Source organism: Mchenga conophoros, linkage group LG3, assembly GCF_057382185.1.
Source record: "Mchenga conophoros isolate Kocher_MC1m ecotype Shallow Benthic linkage group LG3, M_conophoros_male_GT1.1, whole genome shotgun sequence".
In the NCBI taxonomy this organism is placed as follows: Eukaryota; Metazoa; Chordata; class Actinopteri; order Cichliformes; family Cichlidae; genus Mchenga; species Mchenga conophoros.
In genome coordinates this window covers 63,471,557-63,494,617 of record NC_140528.1, presented here as the reverse complement: position 1 = coordinate 63,494,617, position 23,061 = coordinate 63,471,557, and the positions used below count along the sequence as shown (strand labels likewise).

Sequence of the window (23,061 nt, the reverse complement as noted above, 5' to 3'; positions counted from 1 at the left end):
TTGACTTGCCTTTTTGATATATGGGAAAGCTATCTTTTTGACCCTTTGACAAAGTGAATAATTTTTAGCTCTAAAATTAGTACATTTAAATAAATTTTTGATAATTTTTTGGCCACTAGGGGGGAGAATTACTCCAAAAGAAACATCTCAAGACACAGACAAGAAAGATTATCATCCTTTGGAGCTATTATCTCATCACTCATGTGTTTAACGCTCATTTTACCACAGTTAACATTTTAAACTACTATACCAGATGGTTTGCTATGTTCAGCAGTTACCTGATTATGAACTGAACAAGTTTGCATATGTGTTTGCTTAATTTGATCACAATTTAATTAAATATCACAGTTTCTTTTTAAATGTTGATCACCCACGTCCTCTAATTTTTCCTTTTTCAAGAATGGACCACACAGTCATACAGTAAATCTTTATTAGGGTTATGTGCCATGTTCTCAGATTAATTAGGTGTGATTCAAAGTGCTTTACACTTGGCAAAGTGAAGATATAAGGTGCAAATTTTTGCCAAATAAAACATTTTAAACGGCATGATTGCGTAATATGTTTCCAGTGTTTATGTACATATATTTCTACTTCAGTAGCAGGTCAATAATTAAGCATAAAATCAGACAGAATTCAATACTTAAGAAATAAACTCGGAATTTCATTAAATATAATTGTTTGTAATGTGAAATGTACATATATAAGTTTTATAATTTTCTTTTTGGATTTTTCAGACACCTTCGTTTGTAAACAGTGGAAAAAAACTTTTCCTTTACTCTCCCTTGAATGTGATGAGGTAGTCAGGGTACGCTTGGTTGTCATGAAACACAACATACATGCTGGGTTTATCCATTCTGTTTACCACACTGTCATAGCGGTCATGAGGCTGCTGGGGGTCTCGAGGTGGAGGCACCATCATATCCTTTTGGCCTAGAGTGTAGATGCCTGTGAGGACTCGGGCGACGAACATTAACTGAGAACCATCAGCAGCTGGCTTGGAGTAGGTGGTTTTGGCTGAGTAGCTGGCTTTTACAGCAAAGTAGGTCCCACGACCATATGAAGTTGCTGAGTGTAGGAAGAAAAAAAAGAAAGTTAACAATAGGTGATCCTCTTTAAACTGTAGTGACTTGCAGCATCAATCACATGCTACCGCTCAGCCTCCTGGCAGTAGATCTTTAGGTGTCACAAATACCCTGGAAGTACAAGCTGTAGAACACAGAATTACTAGTTCACTATACTGTTAATTTCATATCTTTCACCAGGTGTTTAGACCACACTGTTGACTGTAACTGACATGTTTTATTAGTGCATGCAGGAACATAAAATATCTGTTCAACCCGATAAGGAATCAAGTGCTGCTATTGTACTAGGCCTGAAAACACCTTCACAGTCACATAAAACACCAGTTTTTATGTGTCCCAAAGCCATAAATGCTTACTAATGTTCAAACAAACACAACCCCCCCCCCCACCCCCCACACACACACACACAAATAAAATCCCTGCCTTCCATGCCATCCTTGAAACATCAGTGTCACCAGAAGTGAAAATAATTTATTCAGCCTTAATATATGAATGCTCTCATACTCACAGTGTATTCTTACCTGCATTGTCCTGACAGTATACAGGACCAAATAGTGTAATACTTGATGGGCTGTTACTTGTCAAAGGTCTATTTAAACACATTCACTCTCATCATTTGTAATTAATAACAAATACTGTAATAAACACTTAAATCTATTCACCATTAGAGTCAGTTTTGTGAAGCGTGGAACATCAGACAACAAGATTTTTAATAGAGACACCTATGGTATCTATTTGACAATCCTATGTCGCCTTGTTTTGTGTTATGGTGTTCACGAAGTCGGTTGCTCATGTCAAACAACGCTTGCCCGGTGGGCGAATGCAGTAAAAAAAACTATTGATACAAAGTGGGGTTTTTTCATGTGCCACTTCATAAGGTAAAAAAACTGATCAAGCTAAGTCTCATACAGGATGTTATTATTTATTTAACAAAAACTAAACCAAAATGCAGAAGCAGTGAATAACAAAACTAAGTACAAGCTATGACTCAATACCTTAATAATTAAACCATCTTTAGCAGCAATGACTTTAAGTAGTCAAAGGAGCTTGCAAAGAAAAGCGTCTGGACTTCTGAAACCTGGCCCCACCTTATCATGCGAATTCCTGAGGTCAGATGGCCCAGGATGTGAGTGGGCGTTAAGGCGTCTGGGAAGGGATCTCAAGACTGGATTATAGATGGCAGAGAGTTGGTGTCGTAAACCCCCGCCTCTGTTCAAAGATGGTCGCTCACAGTGGACATAGATGGCTTCTTTCACTCCTCTTTCAAACCATCTGTCCTCTCTGTCCAAAATGTGAACATTGGCATCCTCGAAAGAGTGTCTTTTATCCTTAAGATGCAGATGGACTGCTGAGTCTTGTCCTGTAGAGGTGGCTCTTCTGTGTTGTGCCATGCGCTTGTGAAGTTTGGTCTCTCCAATGTAGAGGTCTGAGCATTCCTCGCTGCACTGTACAGCATACACCACGTTGTTAAGTCTGTGTTTTGGAGTTTTGTCTTTCGGGTGAACCAGTTTCTGTCAGAGCGTGTTGCTGGGTCTGAAATACACTGGGATGTCATGCTTGGAGAAAACTCTCCTGAGTTTCTCTGATACACCGGCTACATAGGGGATGACAATGTTGTTGCGTCTGTCCTTCTTATCCTCCCTCGCTGGTGTGTGGTCTTCTTTTCTGTGCCTCTTTGCTTACTTTAAGAACGCCCATTTAGGATAGCCGCACGTTTTGAGTGCTTCCTTTACATGTGGGTGTTCCTTCTTTTTTCCTTCAGGCTTAGAGGGAACATGTTCTGCCCGGTGGTGTAGGGTCCTAATTACTCCAAGTTTGTGTTCCAAAGGGTGATGGGAGTCAAAGAGGAAGTACTGGTCCGTGTGTGTGGGCTTCCGGTAAACTTCGATGTTGAGTTTGCCGTTCTCTTCAATGTGCACAGCGCAGTCCAGGAAAGGCAAACAGTTGTCCTTTGTGTCTTCCCTGGTGAACTTGATGTTTTTATCCACAGCGTTAATGTGCGCAGTGAAGAGCCACCTCCACAGGACAAGACTCATCAGTCCATCTGCATCTTAAGGATAAAGGACACTCTTTCGAGGATGCCAATGTTCACATTTTGGACAGAGAGGACAGATGGTTTGAAAGAGGAGTGAAAGAAGCCATCTATGTCCACTGTGAGCAACCATCTTTGAACAGAGGCGGGGGTTTACGACACCAACTCTCTGCCATCTATAATCCAGTTTTGAGATCCCTTCCCAGACGCCTTAATGCCCACTCACATCCTGGGCCATCTGACCTCAGGAATTCGCATGATAAGGTGGGGCCAGGTTTCACAATGAACACACCCGAAACCCTGGCTGATTGGGACCCACACCCAGTTTCACACCTTGGCTCAGGCGATTAGAGGATCATCAGGGGGTCCTTTTGTCCCTCTGTGGGGGGAAACTCCCACTAGGTTTATATCTGGGACTCTCCACCATTTGACCTTAGAACTGAAGAAGCTTCTCGGATGAGAGGTGAAACGTCTTCAAGCAACTTAAAGAAGTCCAGACGCTTTTCTTTGCAAGCTCCTTAGACTACGATGACCTGGATGACTGAGAACCTTCACAGACGACTTTAAGTAGTCATTCCCTGTGTCACTTTATCTAGCTCTAACATTGTTATGGAGAAATTTCGTCCCACTCTTCTTTTTACTCTTGCTTCACTTCATCGAGGTTTGCAGGAATTCATTTATGCACAGCTCTCTCAAGGTCCCACCACATCATTTAAGCAAGGACACTGGGCCATTGCAGCATTTGCAGCCATTCTGTTGTAGATTTTCTGCTGTGCTTGGGATCACTGTCTTACTGCATGATCTATATTGGATATGCTTTAGCTGTCAGACAGATAATGTCACATTAGACTCTTTAGAACAGAGGCACTCATGGTTTACTCAATGACTGCAATGTGCCCAGGTCTTGTGGTTGCAACAGTTGACACACACCTGAATACTCTAGAACAGCGGTCCCCAACCTTTTTTGTGTCATGGACTGGTTTATAACCGACAATATTTTGTGTGTCGGTCCGTGAAATACAACAAAATAAAACCAGTACTGGTACCCCCCCCAAAAAAGAAGATTTATTCACAACACAAGGGAAAAGACCCAGGGAAACCAAGTTAATGATAAAAAAGATTAAAAAAAATAACGATAAAAACGATTGCCAAAACTTCTGTTTTTATAAAAATACTTTATAAAGGGGTCACTTTGGCTTTCATACACTGCTTCCTCCTTTTGGCTTAATTTTTGTTAAATGAATAATGAAACTTAATATACCTTATATATCTTCCTGTCATCTGAGGTTTTTATTTACTTAATTTCAAGACTGCTAATGACAAGGTTACTTTTATTATGCCCTGATAACTAAAACTGTCATGGTCCTGAGTCTGAGGACTCAGTGTTTTTGTCATGGTCCTGAGTCTAAGGACTCAGTGTTTTGTGTTTCCTTATGCTTTTGTTCATGTTGTGATTTTGCCATTTGTTAGGTTTCTGTTCTTTGCCTGCCTGCTCCCACTTCTGTGTTCCCTCTGTCTGTCCATGGTGTTATTGTGTCTGCTCATGAGTCTGCCTGTCAAGTTCAGTGTCCTGTCTGGTTCTCTGTCTGTTAGTTTCCTGTTTTATTCTGAAAGTTCATGTCTCATGTCAGTGTGTTCAGTTTTACCTCTCCCCTGTCTCGTTAGCCTTATTGCTCCCAGCTGTGTCTCCCTCCTGTGGCCCATTCCCTGATTACTCCCCGTGTATTTAAGCCCTGTGTTTTCCTGTGCTCTCTGTCGTGTTGTCTGTTTAGTTCCATGTCAGTCTGCATTATTCTGTTACCTGGTAGTCATTCTGCGTCTCTCTGCCATCTCTCTTTGTGCATTTCGCTAGTGATGGGCAGATGAAGCCCCATGAAGCACTGGAGCTTTTCATCCAATTGGTTCACCCCAACGCGAAGCTTCATGAAGCTTCATTTGCTCTAGCAGGACACCTACTGGACGTAAAAATAATAGCTGGCATGAATTTGAAGAGTGTGGCATTTTGCACACAGCCTGTAAATGTCAACAACAAAAGGAGTGTGTAAAACATGTATATTGTAGTGATGGCAGTATACTGTGTATATTTATGCTGGCAGTATGGAAAATGATTATTTGCGGCAAAGTTCGAACCGCTTCATGAACCAGTCACGTGGTACAGCCGGGCAGCGAGGCTTCGGACGTCATCATTTTCAGCTCCTCCCATAAATGAAGCAAGCCTCGATACGCGCTTCGCGGAAACGCCCCCTCCATTACTCGACACACGCTCCGAAGCCTCGATACAGAACGTCCCATCACTACATTTCGCGCCTCCTCCCGTGAGTGTCTGGTTTAAGTTTTGTTCTTTAGTTTTCCCAGTTTAGGTTTGTTTACTCCCCGCTCTGCTCTTCCTGTTTCGTCACCTTCTCACCGCTGTAAATAAACACTCACTCGCACCCCAGCCGGTACCTGCATTTTGGATCCTTTTTTCAATACACCACACGACTGCTGTGCAGCCGTGACAGTACGACGCGACCACAAGATGGATCCAGCGGTCTTGGCCGGGGAGAGCGACCTCACACGTGCCCTACGCCTGGTGGACTGGGTAACCCACACCTCCAATGCACGAGTGAAGGTTGTGGGGATAAATGCCGTTGAGGCAATCCTGGCCAGAAATCCCTATCTCCACCAGGTCCGAGGATTTACAGACTTAATCGCTGAGCTGCATAAAGCCCGGGAAGCGGTGCAAGCTCGGGAAGTAGTGGATTGTGCCCAGCAACAATGGACTACGACCGCCACAAAGCATCCGTCTCAGATTCACCCACCGGAGGTTTCACGGCCCGACCCCCCAGAGGTTTTTCCCTGCCTGTCGGAGCCGTCAGCGGTGGGGAGGAAACATTCGCGCCACCGGCGCTTCACCCCACAGCCGGATTCAGGGACTCCTGTGCGACCAGCTGTGGTGAGTTTTAAGGACACTGGTGCTTCTGGGACTGTGTTTTCTGGGGCTGTTCATGGGGAGGGTAAAGACAGTACACGGCGTTTACCTACCTTCGTGGTAACTAACCTCTCACAAGTAACTGACTGTGTTTCAGCCACTCCACCACCAACTCCAGTCTCACTTCAACCTGTACATCAGCCTTTAGCCAGTTCATTAGCCCAGCCTGCATCTATTCCATTAGCCCGGTCACCCGCTCCCTCCATACTGGACGCTGTGTCTGTGCCACCCATTTTGAATCCCGTTCCTAGCACCCATTTTGAGCGGAGAGACAAACTCATTAAAACCACTCTAGTTTCTCAGAAACTGGCTAATTTAGAGACTGTTACTCGCCCCAGGGCCTCCCCAGAGGCTGGGTCTCAGCCCCCAGCAGACTCTGGACCCCTGGCGGTTAAGAAGCCAGCTGAGGACCGCACCCGGCCATCGCTGCCTGAGCAGACTCAATGCTCTGTGCAGCTGCAGTCTGCCATGTGTTTGCCAGAGGCCCGTGTGCCTGCTGGTTCTGTTCTGTTCCTGCCAGAGGCCCGTGTGCCTGCTGGTTCTGTTCCGTCTCTGCCAGAGGTCCCCGCACCTGCTGGTCCTGTTCTGTTCCTGCCAGAGGCCCGTGCGCCTGCTGGTTCTGTTCCGTCCCTGCCAGAGGCCCGTGCGCCTGCTGGTTCTGTTCCGTCCCTGCCAGAGGCCTCCACGCCTGCTGGTTCTGTTCTGTCTCTGCCAGAGGTCTCCGCACCTGCTGGTTCTGTCATGTGTGTGCCAGGGGCTCCGGTGCCCACTGGTTCTGAGACTGTTTTCGCTGGGGGGCCCGAGGAGCCCGCCCAGCTTCCTGCCTTGTCAGCTGGGGGGCCCGAGGAGCCCACCCAGCTTCCTGTGTCATCAGCTGGAGGGCCCGAGGAGGCCGTCCAGCCTCAAGACTCGTCAGCTGGAGGTTCAGGAGAACCTAGCCAGCATGCTGCCTCGTCAGCTGGAGGGCCCGAGGAGCCCGTCCAGCCCCAAGACTCATCATCCTCGCCAGCTGCAGTCTCATCATCCTCGCACGCAGCAGCCTCCTCATCAGCCTCTGCCTCAGCTTCGCCTGGTCCGGCTTCAGCTTCACCCACGCCGTTGCCTGGTCCGGCTTCAGCATCATCGGCTTCGTCTGGTCCAGCTTCAGCATCATCGGCTTCGTCTGGTCCAGCTTCAGCATCCTCATTGCCTGGTCCAGCATCTGCTTCAGCATCCTCATCGCCTGGCCCAGCATCTGCTTCAGCATCCTCATCGCCTGGCCCAGCATCTGCTCCAGCATCCTCATCGCCTGGCCCAGCATCTGCTCCAGCATCCTCATCGCCTGGCCCAGCATCTGCTCCAGCATCTGCATCGCCTGGCCCAGCATCTGCTCCAGCATCTGCATCGCCTGGTCCAGCATCTGCTCCAGCTTCAGCATCGCCTGGTCCAGCTTCAGCATCGCCTGGTCCAGCTTCAGCATCCTCATCTGCCTCGCCTGGTCCAGCTTCAGCATCCTCATCTGCCTCGCCTGGTCCAGCCTCTGCTCCCCCCTCTGCCTCGTCTGGTCCAGCCTCTGCTCCCCCCTCTGCCTCGTCTGGTCCAGCCTCAGCCTCTGCCTCCTTCTCACCTGGTACTGCGGGGGCCACGCAGCCTTCTGGTCCCCAGCTGCCGCCTCAACATCGTCGGTCATCTGCCAGGCCGCATGTTGGGAGTCTTCGCCACCGTGGCCGGCCTCCGGACTTGCATTGTCGCCACCGCTATCATGAGCACGGTCGGCCCCCAGAACTGCTTTCACACCGCTGTTGCCGTCCGCACGGTCGGCCCCCAGGACTGTTTCCACACCACTGCCTACTGCGTGGCCGGCCTCCGGACCTGCCCCACTGCCGCTGCCTTTCACACGGTCGGCCCCTGGAACTGAACTGTTTTGGCCTCCGGGTCGGCCCCCTGACCTTGTCCGTCTGGGCCTTTTTGGACTTTGTGCATTTCGCTCCTCCTCCCGTGAGTGTCTGGTTTAAGTTTTGTTCTTTAGTCTTCCCAGTTTAGGTTTGTTTACTCTCTGCTCTTCCTGTTTCGTCACCTTCTCACCGCTGTAAATAAACACTCACTCGCACCTGCATTTTGGATCCTTTTTTCAATACACCACACAACTGCTGTGCAGCCGTGACAAAAACCTTTTAATGTAAAGACAATGTTTTTTTTCTTTCAACATTTAATTGTAACTCTACTTGTTTAGTTTAACTGCCATAAATGTAAATTATTTCAATGTGTTTAATTTATTGTGTTTATGTATGTTTTCTATTTCCTTTATTTATTGTTGTTTCTTTTGGGGTAGGTACTATGTTACTTTCTGTGTTGCACATAGGCTCCTTTAAGAGACGCAAAGGGAAGTTAAGAAAGCATGTGCAAAGAAGCTAAGTTGTAAGTTAAATAAGTCACAAAAAAGATTAAATAATCTGTTTCAAAGTGAAGCGAAGCTTTAAGAAGAGGTGAAAGAAGTTGGGGAGTGATTTTTTTGTTAAGCATTGTTTAATTCCCCCATGGTTACATGCAGCCAGCGAGGTACAGTAACTGTTTTGTTTATCGCATATTTGTTAACTTTGATTTAAATGTTTATTTGTAATATTTATGCCTGGTCATTCTTTACGGTTATGTAATGACAGTTTGACTGTGGATTTTATGGTGGTTTGGAGGAGAAGTGTGACGGAAGAATAAATCCATCTGTGAATGAAGAACCATGGAGTTGTGTATTACCTGGAGGGAGTGATATTTAGTGTTTTGCAAATATTTGTGCAATTGTAAGAAGACTCCGGTGTTGACTTTGGTTAGAACATGGTTTTGGCACTGACAGATTGCATGTGGTACTTTCCAAAAGCTTAAGAGATAAATTCTGGCGTGTTCTGTAGTTGTGGATTATAAAAAGACCATCACCATTTTGCCCAGCAAAGCGCCTGTTGAATCCAGTTTTCATTATGGAGTTGCAATTTTCCTGGGTCGTCCCGTGGTACAGAAGTTTCTCCCCTGCTCCTCCCTCCTGTGCATTCTTATCAGAAATGTGCTTCTTCTGTGCTTCATAGGCGCGACGCAGGTGAACGTTCTGCAAACGCTCAATCTGACGACAGAGAAGAAGGACAAAGGATCAACAAGCTGCCAAACAAGGTAGTCAAGGATATTAATTACATCTGAGGGGTCGTTTTATGCTTATATATTCTCTGGGCCATAAAATGAGGCGTGCATCTCAGGTATGAGAAGCGTCTGTGTTATCAACAGCAATCAATTAATTACTTTAATACTGCAAATTATGTCATCATCAATTCAGTGGACTTCAGCGATATGGTGGACTGAAACTAAAATCCTCCTAAAATCCCGAATGAATAAATAAATACAATTGAATTAAATAAATCATATCTTTCAAATGGTGAATTTAGTTTGTTTATATAATGTGACATTGACTGATTTCTTGTAACTTGAAATTATATTATGATGTTTTACTCTTCCATTTTATATGTACATTAATTATTTAAATATAATTCATTTATTAATAAATGAAGTTTTAGCATCTCTATATGTGGAAGTGAAGCACTGGAACAGGCTGAGTGAGGAACTGAAACAAAGTCCCAGCATGACCGCTCTGACTGGTCGTTCTCACCCACTATTTACACAGACAGTGTGTATATACATGTACGGGTGTGCGCATGTATGTTCATGTATATTTGTGTCAGTATCTGTTTATATGTACATATATCTGTAAATATGTATATCTCAACAAACTGTGAGGAAGAATTTATGATAGGATACGTCATAAACATGAAGCAATAATAAATAAATAATGGGGAATTACTGTGAATAATATACATAAATATTAAAGCAAGTTAAAACAGAAATATCTATGTGTTCCACTTTACAGTTGCATAATATTTCATTAATAACATTTAAGAAGAATAAAGTAGTGATGAAGCAGCATGCGTATAATAAGACAGGTAATATAAGTAGAAACTGATGCAGGGAGAGCCACCCACCTTCATCACAGTTTTGGTGACAGTTCGTTTGAAGGCCTCCTTCACTGTCTGGTACTCTGGAGAAGAAGACTCCAGGGGAATGACCTTCATACTTTCACTGGCAGCCATGCTGTCCCAGTACAGAGGGAAAGTAAAGTCTAAAAGAGACAAGCATATATAGCATACACACGAGAAGACACAGAAAGAGCCTATGCTGAGATTTATTTTTTGCTATTTACTACAAATCTTGCAGTAAATACCAATCAACAAACAACAAATCAAAAAATCTATATTTTCATGGGATGGTCTGTGAATAAAACCAAAATGAAACATGTAATAGGGCCTGTCTGACAATAACATAACACTGCTTCTAAGTTAGACATTTAAACATGAAATAACAGGGCAATATGATCCTCAGTTATCTGCTGGTGTGGGATTTTTATATTTCTTGTTTAAAAATGAACTGTTTATGCTTACTTTCATAATGACTTTTGCAACCTTCTTTACTTCAAACTGTTTTTTATCACTCATACACGTAGTGTCTTGACGGAGGGTTGTGGGTTGCGTTTCACACACCCCTGTTTCATACCCCCACATACATCTGCCGGGTACTGGACAATTCTTGGGCGCCTGGAGCTCAGGAACTTGAGCTTTTTTGCTTGCACCACAGTAGCTGGCCTCTAGCAGGGTCGGTTACCTATTGCCTATAGTACTCTGGGACTCTCAGGGCTCTAGAGTGTGACCAGTTTGGTTGCATATGCACCTTAGTTTTTCCATGGTGTGACTAAAAAAAATCCTAGGTCGCACCGGTGTGACCAGCCGTTCAGTACAAAAAAATAAAAAGAGTCCGCAATTCCGAAAGTCTCCGTGTGGTCAACAACAGACACACATTATGCTCATATTGTGGTCTAAATCAATCAGAGATAACCGGGCGGGACCTCTGTGATTGGCCGTGGTCCAGATATTCCTGTAGTCCTTTGCGTGTGTGCGTTTGAAAGTGCAGGTGAATAGAGGTGAGTAGCTTGAATGAAGGGATAAAATGACTTCCGACAAGAAAGCCTCATTTCTGCTGTTTAATAGTGAAGAAATTTTAACTTTTTAAAATTATGCCAAATTGTGAAACCCTTAGATTATGCCAAAGCACTTTAAGCACAAGCACTTTTTCAGTAACTTATCTTTCTTGTAGAAATGTGCACCAAATAAAGAACTTTGTGTTGACAAGATTATTTACAAATCAATACTGTCTGTATGGACAGCAAGTAAAAAAAAAGTGAACATGTAAAACTGTGGGGTTAAATGATGTGGTTGAAAAATTTGGGTGCGCTTAACTTTTGTGCTGGTGGACCTAAGAAAAAAAGTTAGGCGCACCAGTGCAACTGAGGCAAAAAGTTAATCTAGAGCACTGCATTTATGTACCTGTGCATTTGCAAATTTCTGTGTACCAGCTGTTGTATGTTTGTTTTTCTTACAGGTGCAGTAGTTTGCTATACATTATTCATTTCTATTTCTACACTGTCCTTTCATTAAATCTTGATTTCATTTCATGGAAATCTCTTTAATAAATCATTAAATCAAAATCTTAACAATTGTTTGTTTTAACTTTATATTGCTCTCAAGCATCAAACTCTAGTATCAGTCAGGCTCTTTACACAACACTGAGATCTTCTCACCTCTCAGATTCTCAAGTCGCTTTAGCTTCATCGCCTGTCTGTTCAGTTGCTGTGTGGCCACCATCATCTGTAGATTAACCTCCCATGTGAGTCCCTGTGCATCTGTTATTCCTTCTGTTAATTCGTTGTTTTCCAGTTGGTGATTGGCTGTTCTGGGAAGTCTTTCCCAGTTTCCGTTATGTGCCAGGATGCACCAAACAACTCGATGGTACAATTCCTCCTCCTCCCTGACTCTCACCTCATTAGCAAGACCCATTAATTGACACTGATTCATTTTCTGCATCACCCGGGTGACCCTGCCTTTTAGCCCGCTCACTGTTAGGGCGCCAGACTGATCTGTTTGCATGAATAAACCCTCAGACTCCACCAGCTCCTTCAGCTCCATCATGTCGTCCTGGTCGAGGAGTTCCAGTTCCTCCTTTGAGAAGGTGTTACTGGAGCACTGTGTGTGATATTGATGCTTCAGCTTTTCCATGGCATCGTCAACGTCTTTTTTGGAAAGACCCAGGAACGTGAAGACAGACTGCTGACTTGTAGAGCTGATATGGAGACTGCTGAGGTATGCACTCACAGAAAGAGGAGGCTGTTGTTGCTGTACTTGAACTGGAAGTACTGGAAGTACTAGAACAAATCAGGAAAAGTTTTCAGTAAAATATTTTGAATCAGTTTTTATTTTAAAATTCATTACACTAAATAACTACACAAAATGTCAGTTTGTGAATATTTCTGTCACCTCTGTTGATGACAGCTGGGGAATACATCTGCATCGCTTCCTCTTTAAAAGTCAAGAAGACATCAATCTTAATCAGGACGAGACGGATGTTGGTGAGGCTGGTCATGATTGATGCAGATGACTTGATCCCTCGAAGAATGGCTCCTGCCACAATCGCAGGATTCAACCCTCCAGCTCCTGTTAAAACACCACTTGCATTTAGGTGTATGTGTGTGTTTCACAACAAACAGAATAAATAGAAATGCTGAACAAGATACTTACCAGCACACATGGCAGGAATTGCCACTGAGTTGTATTTATGAATTTCACAATAACGCATGATACCACACACAAGTTGTTCAATGAGGACCTCATCCTGTTTCCCATGCACGTGTAAAATAGTTTTACATGGGAAGTTTCCAGACTGGGTCTCGAAAATTTGTCCTCGATTCACTTTTGCTGCACAGAAAGTGACAGAGGATGGATGAGTGAGAGTCAGATAAGTAAGATGAGAAGGTAAGTAGCAGCTTCTCTTTTTCTCACCTGCTTTCAGTTTAGCTTCCACCTCTGGTCCAGCTACAGTTAAGATGTCTTTGCATACTCCATCTGTAGATGACGAAAAATAAGAAAATATATATTAAAGGTCTTACAATCTGTCAATAAAGGCAAGTTTGTGAAGCTGTGCTATATGCTAATCTTGTTCTAATTTTAGCATGCTAACACAGCTAATCAGCACCAGGACTGACTGGTGATGATGGTGGTTATTGACCTTTACATAACTATTGCCATCCATTTTTTTAGTAACATGCCGACTTTTGCTACTGTAAAGTTTAGGGCAAGTTGCACAGTTGGTTAACAAATAGATTTCGATTTGTTAGCATATAATAAAAATCACAAAAGCCAACCTTTTAGTAGCAGGAAAGGAAAAGTTAGGACTCCAAAAAGTCTAAGATAATCTTATTAAAATGAATATGTAGTGCCTATTGGTTAAATACTGATATATTTATATATTTAATAATTGTATTTAATTAGTAAGCACAACTTTGGATCAACAGTAGACAGCAACAACAATAAGACACTTGATGCCACAGTATTATTTTATGTTCCCTTTTGTGGCACAGTTGAATACTTGCAGTGTAGTATCAGACATTCTACCCATTTAATTTCTTAGTCTTGCTTCCTGCTTACAGTTACTCATCAACCCAATTTCCCCAAATCAATCCACATACATTTATGAGAATTGGTATTCTAAGGTATGTAAATGGTTAATCCTTGCCAAACATGCTTGGCTAGAAATCAAACGATACTCACGCCGAGTACACACTACAGGCAGCATACCTGTTCACCTTTGTTCCCTGCCGGACTGTCACTGAGTCACTTATTTTTGTTACTGTTTGATAATCTCAGTCCTGATTGCTTTCCAGCACCTGTGCCTCAGAGTTTTGCATTTTGTCATCCACTAAGCCTGTTCCTGCTGAATATGCCTAATATGCACTATGGGCTTTAAAATGTGAGCGGTCAGAGGCCTGTGGCCAAAGTTGCAGACCTATTTGACAAGGACACCCTACTATGTTTTAATGGCTTGACACAGAAATTTGGCATTCCAACCAAACATTTCTTCAAATCAGAAGCTTCATATCAAAAACTCAAAAATCCCTAACATTGCCCACTCTAAACTCATTAGAGGACATAGCAATAAACCATCAGCTGAAGAAAGGTTTAATATCCCGTTTTTACAGCAACCTCAGAGATGGCTCTCAAACATCCTCAGAAAAAGAAAGACTCGCATGGTGTCAAGACTTAGAGTATAGAATAACTACAGAGGAATGGCAAAAAGCCTGCTTGAAAGCCCAAACACAATCTATAAACACCCAATTTAAACTAATCCGGTATAAATGGCTAATGAGAACATATATCACCCCAACATTATTAAACAAATTTGACCCCAAAACTCTGGACATATGTGTTAAATGTGGGAAAAAAGGCACACTGATGCATTGCCTGTGGGAATGCTCAGAAATCCAAAAGTTTTGGAAAGAAGTTTTAGATGTAATTGCTCATATTACAAGTGTCAAGCTGAATCTATGTCCTAAACTATGGGCGATCGTGGCTCAAGAGTTGGGAGTTCGCCTTGTAATCGGAAGGTTGCCGGTTCGAGCCCCGGCTTGGACAGTCTCGGTCGTTGTGTCCTTGGGCAAGACACTTCACCCGTTGCCTACTGGTGGTGGTCAGAGGGCCCGGTGGCGCCAGTGTCCGGCAGCCTCGCCTCTGTCAGTGCGCCCCAGGGTGGCTGTGGCTACAATGTAGCTCGCCATCACCAGTGTGTGAATGGGTGGATGACTGAATGTGTAAAGCGCTATATAAATACAGGCCATTTACCATATGAATCCTAGGAATTTTCCCCGCTGAAATTTGGGGATTGTGGGTTTTTTTAACCACAATCTTCTGCCTGTTACAGGCTAAATATAGCATAGCCACATCATGGAGATCCATTAGTAGACCACACTTGAGAACTTGGTTGTCGACACTGTCAAAATCCCTTGCTTTGGAGAAACTTACGTCTATGATAAAGGGTAAACATGCTTCCTTTAAAAAAAATGTGGGGAAAGTTTTTGTTATTTTTGGAAAGTGAGGAGATGATCGATAGTGAACAGAAATGACTATATCCATTTAACCTGTATGGGAGAAGTAGTGTTGCAGCTGTTAAAGAGAACCTGGGGGGCCTGCGAGTGCTGGGCCTGTTCAATAGAAGGACAGGAGAAGAGATGTGAAATTAAATGGACTGGAACTGAAGAGGACACAGCTTATCATTGCAACCGTTAGGTCGGATGCCTCTCTAACTAACTTGACACCCTTGGACTAAACTTCAGCCCGAAGCCCTGGAATAATGCACTTAAACCTAATGTCTCACTGTGCTATACCTGTTTTTTTCTGGAGCACTGTCTGTTAACCCTTGATTTTTTTTTTTTGGGGGGGTGGGGGTTGTTTTGTTTTTGTTTTTTTTGTTTTTTTTTGGGGGGGGGGGTTGTTTTGTTTTGCTTTGTTTTACTTATCTATATATATTTTTTTCTGTAATAATATCTGAATGATCTACATGGGAGAGTATGTATAACTATATCTATGTGTTTCCCCAACACTGTTCATACACGATGTACATACATTACTATTATACACTCAAAAATTTTTTTTATTAATTTCCTCCTCTATTTTATGTAAATTCTCTCTTCCTGTTGGTTAAAATGTTGTTGGAAAAGCAATAAATAAAAAATAAATCTTTGACAAAAAAAAAAAAATGCACTATGATTTCACATATATAGTTTCACACATATAATATGTAGCTGCTGGGATGATGACATTTTTTATATAATTTGGATCATTTTTTTTATCTTGTCAGGGTCTGTGTCATTGTTGTAAATTGTTTAAGATGTAGATTATTTATGTTATGTTATTTTATGTAGTTAAAGTTATGGTGCTTTTATTGTGAAAGTCAAGCTTGTTTACAAGTCTCGCTTTTTCCTTTCTGGAAGTCGGGGAAACACCTGTAAGTGTGGAGCAAGAATGAGCCCGTAATGATCTTTATTGAAAGTCACGTTAAGTACAATGAACTTTAACTACACGCTTAAAAGGAAACCTCTGAAGAACGGTGACTAATTCCTTTTCTGCAGCCAACGAGGTATTTATTGGTCTATTTTGTTTTGTTGTACAGTGTTATTTTAGGCGCTGTGTCTTATGTTGAGCCTTTATGTTGTTAATGCTGTGTAGTTTTCACGGTGGCTTTGGAGAGCAGTCTTCAAATAAACCAGTGACAGAAAACCAATTGCGTTGGTCTGTGCTTCGAGGGAATTATATAATATGTGAAACTATAACCATGATCAGTACTAGATCTCAAATACAAAAAGTTATCTAGTTTTGCTGGCCCGTGTGCATTAGAAAGTAGTGGCATAATTACTTATGCTGCTGGACCATGACTATCTATTGTATTTTTGCTGAGTATATATAATTATATGGTTTTTAGCTAATATACGTGACCTACTGATAATGCTAGATGAAAACTTTGATCTTCAAAGATTATATTCATATGGGCATCCCCATTTCTGTGCAGATATTAATGAACAGCTGTAAAGAGCTATGCTACCATTGTGGATAAAAAAATATTTTACAGATGCAACTGGGTTGTCCTGCTCACTACACCTTCATGTATTCCCCAGTTTCACCTACCAAGGTCAAAACTTTTGAAGTTGGTTGTGTTCACCACAGCATCTGTAGTCTCATTAGTGATGTCACCAAACACCACATGTAGTTTAACCCCACTTCCCACTGTCATGATGATGTCATCTAGGTCGCTGGTGAGGGACCTGAAGATTGCTGAGACGAAGAAGACCACACATTAGCTATTGTTTGATATATTTAATCTGATGACTGAGGGTACTAATGAAGATGGTAAAATATGGGACTGGCTTATTGAATGTTTTTATCTCCTCACTATGCATTAATATCACATAATGAAGACAGTCTGAGTAGTGCAAGTTTACCTTGGCCTCCCTGGTTCATATTTAAGCTGAGCTGTTTGTAGACATCATGATAGCACTGCAGATAAAAACACAGAATAACATGATAGATAATTGATTCCTGCATGTTACAGATCACATACAGGACATATCAACTGAAACTGACCTCCTCAGAATCAGGGTAACCAGGTTTAATGACAATGTGGATGTTTGTAAGAGATCCAGAAGATGCAGATAATCCAAACTGGTGAATGATGTCAGTCAACAGTTGAATGGCTTCTCTCAGCGGGTATTTTAAAATAACACCTGGCCCAATGATTGGAACGGCCACTGAACCCAAATTCTGCTGTACACAAAGCTCCAGACACTTTTTTAGACCGTTACCAAGAGCCTGCAAATCAAAATTTACATATTTTTAAACAATGCTTTCAAACTTAACTCTTGTATTGCACACTGCAACAGAGCACGGAAAACTGTGGGATCCACAAAAAAGTTCAGTTTGGTTGCATAAATGTTCCTTTGCAGTTATCTGGTTTGTGCATTGATATTTTCGCATTAATTTAGTATTTTATTATCTTTAATTATCTTTTCTTTTGTGTTTTCCATCACCAGAAGTGTTAATGAAAGTCCTTAATTTTACCTGAACGCTCTTTCCTCTTACTCCGTCCCAAGGCAAGCACTCAATGAAGAAAATCTTGGAGCAGCCCAGAGATGGAGGTGCATCAACCATCTGAACATCACCAGGGGCGAGGGCACAACTGGCTAAGACTGAATCAAACTTTAACTTTAATACATTCCCAGCTTTGGCCAACAAACTGTTGCCAATATTTGTAGAAGTCAGCTGCTTGTTGAGCATGGGGACCACCAGAACATCCGCCTGCAGAAATAATATTGAATAACATGAATGTTGATATTTTATTTTGGGATTATGGGAAATAGAATTGAATGGAAATAATCAAACCTGTTCATTTTCTAAACTGCTGAGTTTGATCTTCAGGTTTGTTCTGTTGATTGCAGAGTTTCCAACTGTGCTGTACATGCTGCTGCTGTAGCTGAGAGATCTAGGTGTATCACTGAGTCTGCTGATGTTTCGTGGTCTTTGCACATTTGGGGTGGCTGCAGTTTGTTTATCTCGGATAATGACGTGACAGGAACCCTCTATCAGCTCTTTAGTCACTTTACCCTCTTCCTGGAAGTACTGCTGAGCCCCTGGTCCATCTAGAGTCAAAGTGTCTACTATAACACTGTCTAGAGTTGATGTTAGGGCCTCCTTGACCTCCTGAACATGACATCGAGGACCAGACACAAACACACAAGGATTTGGAAAATGTGAGGCTTGTAAGGTCACCTTGGTCTGCTTCATGCCAATCAAGTCTAGGATTTTATTAAAACAGTCGACCATTTCAGGATGAAGCAGATTGATGTTTTCTTGAGTTGAAACTTGATTCAACTGGAAGTCATGAAGAACTTCATTGAGCTTGGCCACATTTTCACTGTAGCCCACCAGTCGGACTTTGGTTGTTGAGGTTCCCCTGGCGCCTGGCATGTAGCTGATGTCCACTCTGAACTCTCTACTGTTTGCCTCGTTCTTGGCTTTTGTCAGAATTTCTTTCAACCCGTTGAGATCTATTGCACCCTGCAGCTGTACAGTGGTCACTTTAAGGTCTCTCATTACTGCTGCCTCGGCCTCATTCAGAGCATCAGAGGACAAACTGGACAGAACCAGATCTGCACCCACCTCAAAGAAAACAGGGTTTCTGAGGCTCTGCTGGAAGCGAGTTTGGTATTTTGGGATGGCATCACTGGTCTTCATGAAGGTTAGCAGAGCTGTAGGGAACTTAACGCTCTTCTCCTTTATGTTCTTAATTAGTTCAACCAGTTTTGCAGCTCCTGACTGCACCTCTTTGTCAGGGCCCTCCAAAGTGATCATGGCACTACCTCTGATGATTGTAACCTCTGGACAATTAGCACGCATTTCTCGATTGAACTCTTCTTCTATGAGCTTGAAGTTCTTCTCCACAATCGGCACTTCCTTTTTGGTGGGTAGGCTTTTTTCCAGAATTGCAATCTTCTCCTTCATGGCATCAACCTCTCCCACAACCACAGCATAGCCACTCTCTGTGTAAACTTTGATATCATCTGTCTTAAAGGCCGAGTCCTGCAGTACCATTTTCATCTGTTTTGGCTCAAGCACATGATAGCAGAGGTAGGTTTCGGTGAGCTGGATGAAGACCTGATCCACCTGATACTCCCATTTCTCTGCAGCACCACCAAATCCTCCTCCTGGACCCTTGTCAACCTCCCCTCTAACCAAAACCTCCTCTTCATCAAAATTTAGCTCCACTGTGCAGCCGATTGACGACAGTTGTTTTTTCAAAAATTTGTATGCTTTACAGTTGTCTCTCAGGAAAAACATCAGGAAAACATCTATCCTGAAAGTCTTCTCAAGACCTTTTATGTTTGGGTTTCTAGAGCTCTGAAAGAAGGAAAGAAATCAAACAAATTTGTCAGTTGATGCTTAAAGATGGGCTACTTATTGTAAACAATTTACCACATAGGGTTGGGCAGTAAGTCAAAAATGAATCATATTCTTCATCCATTATGTACTATCTCTGCTATGTCCAGTCTATGTCCAGTCTGTGGCATGCATGACCCCCTTCATGGAGGAAACATAAAACACTGCCAAATATAATTACCATTTCCATTGCTTGGACATATATGTGGCTATAGTAAAGACAACATCAAACAAAAAGAAGACAACTATGGGAAAATACCAAAACTATCTCAGTTTTAGTGGTTCAGTATATTTACAGCACAAACCTAGTTTTTGTGTGCTTACTTTACAATCATAATCATTCATTATTCGAACCTGAGGAAAATGTTTAATTAATCACAATTTTGATTTAACGTCCAACCGTCCAGCCCTAGCTCCACAACGTCCAACACTCAAACACCATTTTAATCAGCAACTCTTAAGAGAAAAAAGACATGTCTTAGTATTTGTTTCTTAACCCTTTAAAGCTGGTCGGAGTGGGCACACTCTGTTTTGCATAGCTATTTTTAAATCCCGGTAGCGCTGCAACCAAGTAAGCTAGCGCAATAATTTTTTTGTATATGAAGCCGGAGGAGTTGTACTTACATCTTATGCCATCAGCTTGTCCTAGGTCACAGTTTCCTTCCACATATAGCTTTGCAAAAACTGCATAAAAAGCACTTGCAGCAAGTTGATTTATTTTCGTTTTTCCTGCAGTATATAAAATTTGGTGTATTTCAAAAACAAAACTATGAAGACACTTAAAATAAATTTCCTGTGGTGGGAAACTATTTTGTGCAACTTTTTTGTATTTACAGTTTTGAGGGATATGCCTCTTAAATTTTTCTAACTAGAAATATATGTTAAAAAAACAAAAAAAAAATTGTAGTTTATTGCACTTTTTTGCAATTTATGTAATTACTATGCACTTAATGCATACATATTATTAAAATTTGGGTTGTATTGATGTATAGAAACTTGAAATGCTCCCAGAAATGGCACTACAGCATGTAAAAATATAATATTAGCTCTGGCGGACTTGGTTCTATGGTAGGTCTTAAAGGGTTAAATAAACCAGTTCTAAAAAAAGTTGTTGAGCAGTTGCCACAGCATTTGCCACTGTGGAATTAAAGAAATTATTTTGTGGCTACAATATATTCTGCATCATTAATGATATAATCTATAGTATTGATACTGCATTAAGATGTTTATTAAAACCTGCTGACTTTATATTAACCTTTTTATTACAGGTACAGCTAAGACCATTTTATACACATTGCATTTTGTGCTCAGTAAAGAGTTAAAGCTCAGTCAGTTAAAGGTCTCAAGCTTTGTTTGGCACAAATGTCCAGGCAATCTATTGTGTAGGTGACTTAAGAGCAACAGAAGGTTAAAACTGCATACACACTTACAAAACACATATAGTACATATAATCTAGAAACAGGCTTGAGTGAAGGCCTGAATGTATTCAGCTTCTTGTTACAACCTGTGGCATTTGAGTTTACTTAGTAACAGGTGACAGAAGATGGGTCAACAGGAGGACAAGTCCACGGGGACCTCCAGGGACTGAAATCATCGCCATATTTGGGAAAAGATGTTAGAAAGAGGAACTTCTGTGTCTGACCGTAGCTCTAAAAATCATCTCATTGTCTGTACAAGATACAAATGATGTCCTTAGAAATACAAAAATATGTTATAGAACGCATGAGGGGGTGTCAAACCCTGATGATATATAAACCATTCTCTGTGTATTTTTGGGCAGAAGACATATGCTGATGTGATGCTGTGTACTTCTTCCTGCATGTGTGTTCTTAATAAACTCTTCATCTGATTGCACTCTACTGGGGCCTCCATTGGTTTGTTTTTGTGCCACTTGTCGAATTCGGGACAGATTCATACAGTCCTATGTTGATAAAAACACATTAAATTAATATCTGTTTATATGTTTTTGTTTTTGATTGTTATATCTGACTCTGACACTGTGTTAGAACAGAAATATGCTACAACCCTGTTTCTAAAACGGACAGGATATTGTGCACAATGTAACTGAAAGTAGAATGCAATGACTGGTGATAATTTAGAACACAATATTATTTCATTTGTGTGCCAACGGGATGCAGTGTCAATGGATTCCACAAAGAATTTAATATTTTGTTGTATTTCAGATATATATATCTACTGGGATTTTCCCACACAACCATCTCCAGGGATTACAGAGAATGGAATGAAAAAGAGAAAATATCCAATTCTCTGCATGAAAACGTCTTCTTGATGTCAGAGGTCAGAGGATGGTCAGACTGCTTTGACTTGATAGGAAGGAAACAGTAACTCAAATAACACCACAACATTATAATAAAATTTTAACAGCAAAGATTTAAAGCAGCACTGTTACTCTCAAGGTGTACCTAATAAAGTGTCCAGTGAGAGTGTTACCATCTGGCCTTTTATGACCTATGTGTTTTGGTTTTTTTTGGTTTTTTTTAAAACAGTATCTTTGATGATATGGAAGTGGAGTATCATACATGGCATTGGTTACTTGCTTGTCTACAAAGGGTTTAATACTAAATATTATATCTGTATCTGCACAGTGTGCCATGATGTATTTTTCAGGTAATGTGTTCTTATTTAAACAATGCTGAACATGTATTTTACACTCTGTATTAACAGCGAGACTCAGAAGTGAAGGAAGCCTGAGAACTGTCAGTCACTGAAAACACTGAGTCACAATGAAATGAAAACTATAACAAAGAAATTTTTTTGTCAATATTGTCCTCAGCTGTCCAACTTTTCCTGGAGGCTAACTCACTCCTCTTAAACTAGTTTGGCCACATTATTCTGACACTCAGTTTTTACTGTGACCAAAAGTCGTGTTTGAAAGAGCAGTAAACTGTACCAGTGATTGGCTTGTCGATGGCTGGTCAGAGGTCTGTGGTGAACTTGTCCGGCTCACGGTCAGCCGCACTTCTCCACTCGGAAGAGTGATGGTGTGAAACTTCCTCTGCAAAACTCTGTCTTGATCTGGAAAACATCCATAAACAGAGTCACTGAAACAGCCTGAATTTAAACACAAAGCTAAAAAAATATTTTACAAATGATCGACTGTCCTACCCTCTTTAAACTTGAAACAGATTTTATAAACGCTTCCTCCGAGTTTTTCAAGATTTCCACAGTCGCCACCCCCGGAGTCTCGCCTTTTCTGAAAGTATCTCCTCACTTTCTCCTTCTCTCTGTCTGTAAAGTCAGTGGCTTCAAAAAACAGTGGATACGGATATTCATCCATTTTATCTGCAATTCTACACTAACATGAGAACTTTAATCCCGTCAAACATTTGTTTGAGCCACTCTGTGAGTGCCCGTTTTTGTTTCACTTTCACTGTTTTAGGTATCGCCTCTTCGTGTTTACACTCCCACACCCAGCAATTGAAAAAGTCCGCATTTAATTCTAAGGGGCTTTTCTCGGCTCACCTGTTCTGCAGGTACTTTAAAGGTGTTTCAGCTGTCAGAGTATAACTCTAAATTATATTTATGTCTTAATATGGTTTTGAGAAAGACATTTTACCAGTAATTATGCTGACAGC

The 23,061-nt window shown here is 41.8% G+C and overlaps 1 protein-coding gene across 1 annotated transcript; it reads right to left on the bottom strand.

The window, feature by feature from the left end:
- Window positions 1–437: 437 nt before the first annotated feature.
- LOC146579970 (protein mono-ADP-ribosyltransferase PARP14-like) lies at window positions 438–22,788 on the bottom strand. The gene is made up of 14 exons (XM_085266564.1): window positions 22,592–22,788; window positions 22,377–22,501; window positions 17,911–19,425; window positions 17,590–17,826; window positions 17,116–17,340; window positions 16,974–17,028; window positions 16,660–16,806; window positions 12,985–13,047; window positions 12,724–12,900; window positions 12,463–12,639; window positions 11,730–12,350; window positions 10,081–10,217; window positions 8,993–9,173; window positions 438–1,065 (listed from the first exon to the last, which is right to left on the bottom strand). The coding sequence occupies exons 1-14, from the start codon at window positions 22,761–22,763 to the stop codon at window positions 773–775; spliced, it is 4,125 nt and encodes a 1,374-aa protein (XP_085122690.1). The 5' UTR covers window positions 22,764–22,788; the 3' UTR covers window positions 438–772.
- Between the last annotated feature and the right edge of the window lie 273 nt (window positions 22,789–23,061).

Coding starts and splice junctions, on each gene's coding strand:
- LOC146579970 (XM_085266564.1), bottom strand. CDS start 22,763: ATGGATGAATATCCGTATCCACTGTTTTTTGAAGCCACTGACTTTACA. Junction 12,901..12,984: donor GGAAGCTAAACTGAAAGCAG/GTGAGAAAAAGA, acceptor CTTTCTGTGCAG/CAAAAGTGAATCGAGGACAA. Junction 12,351..12,462: donor CCCAGCTGTCATCAACAGAG/GTGACAGAAATA, acceptor GATTTGTTCTAG/TACTTCCAGTACTTCCAGTT.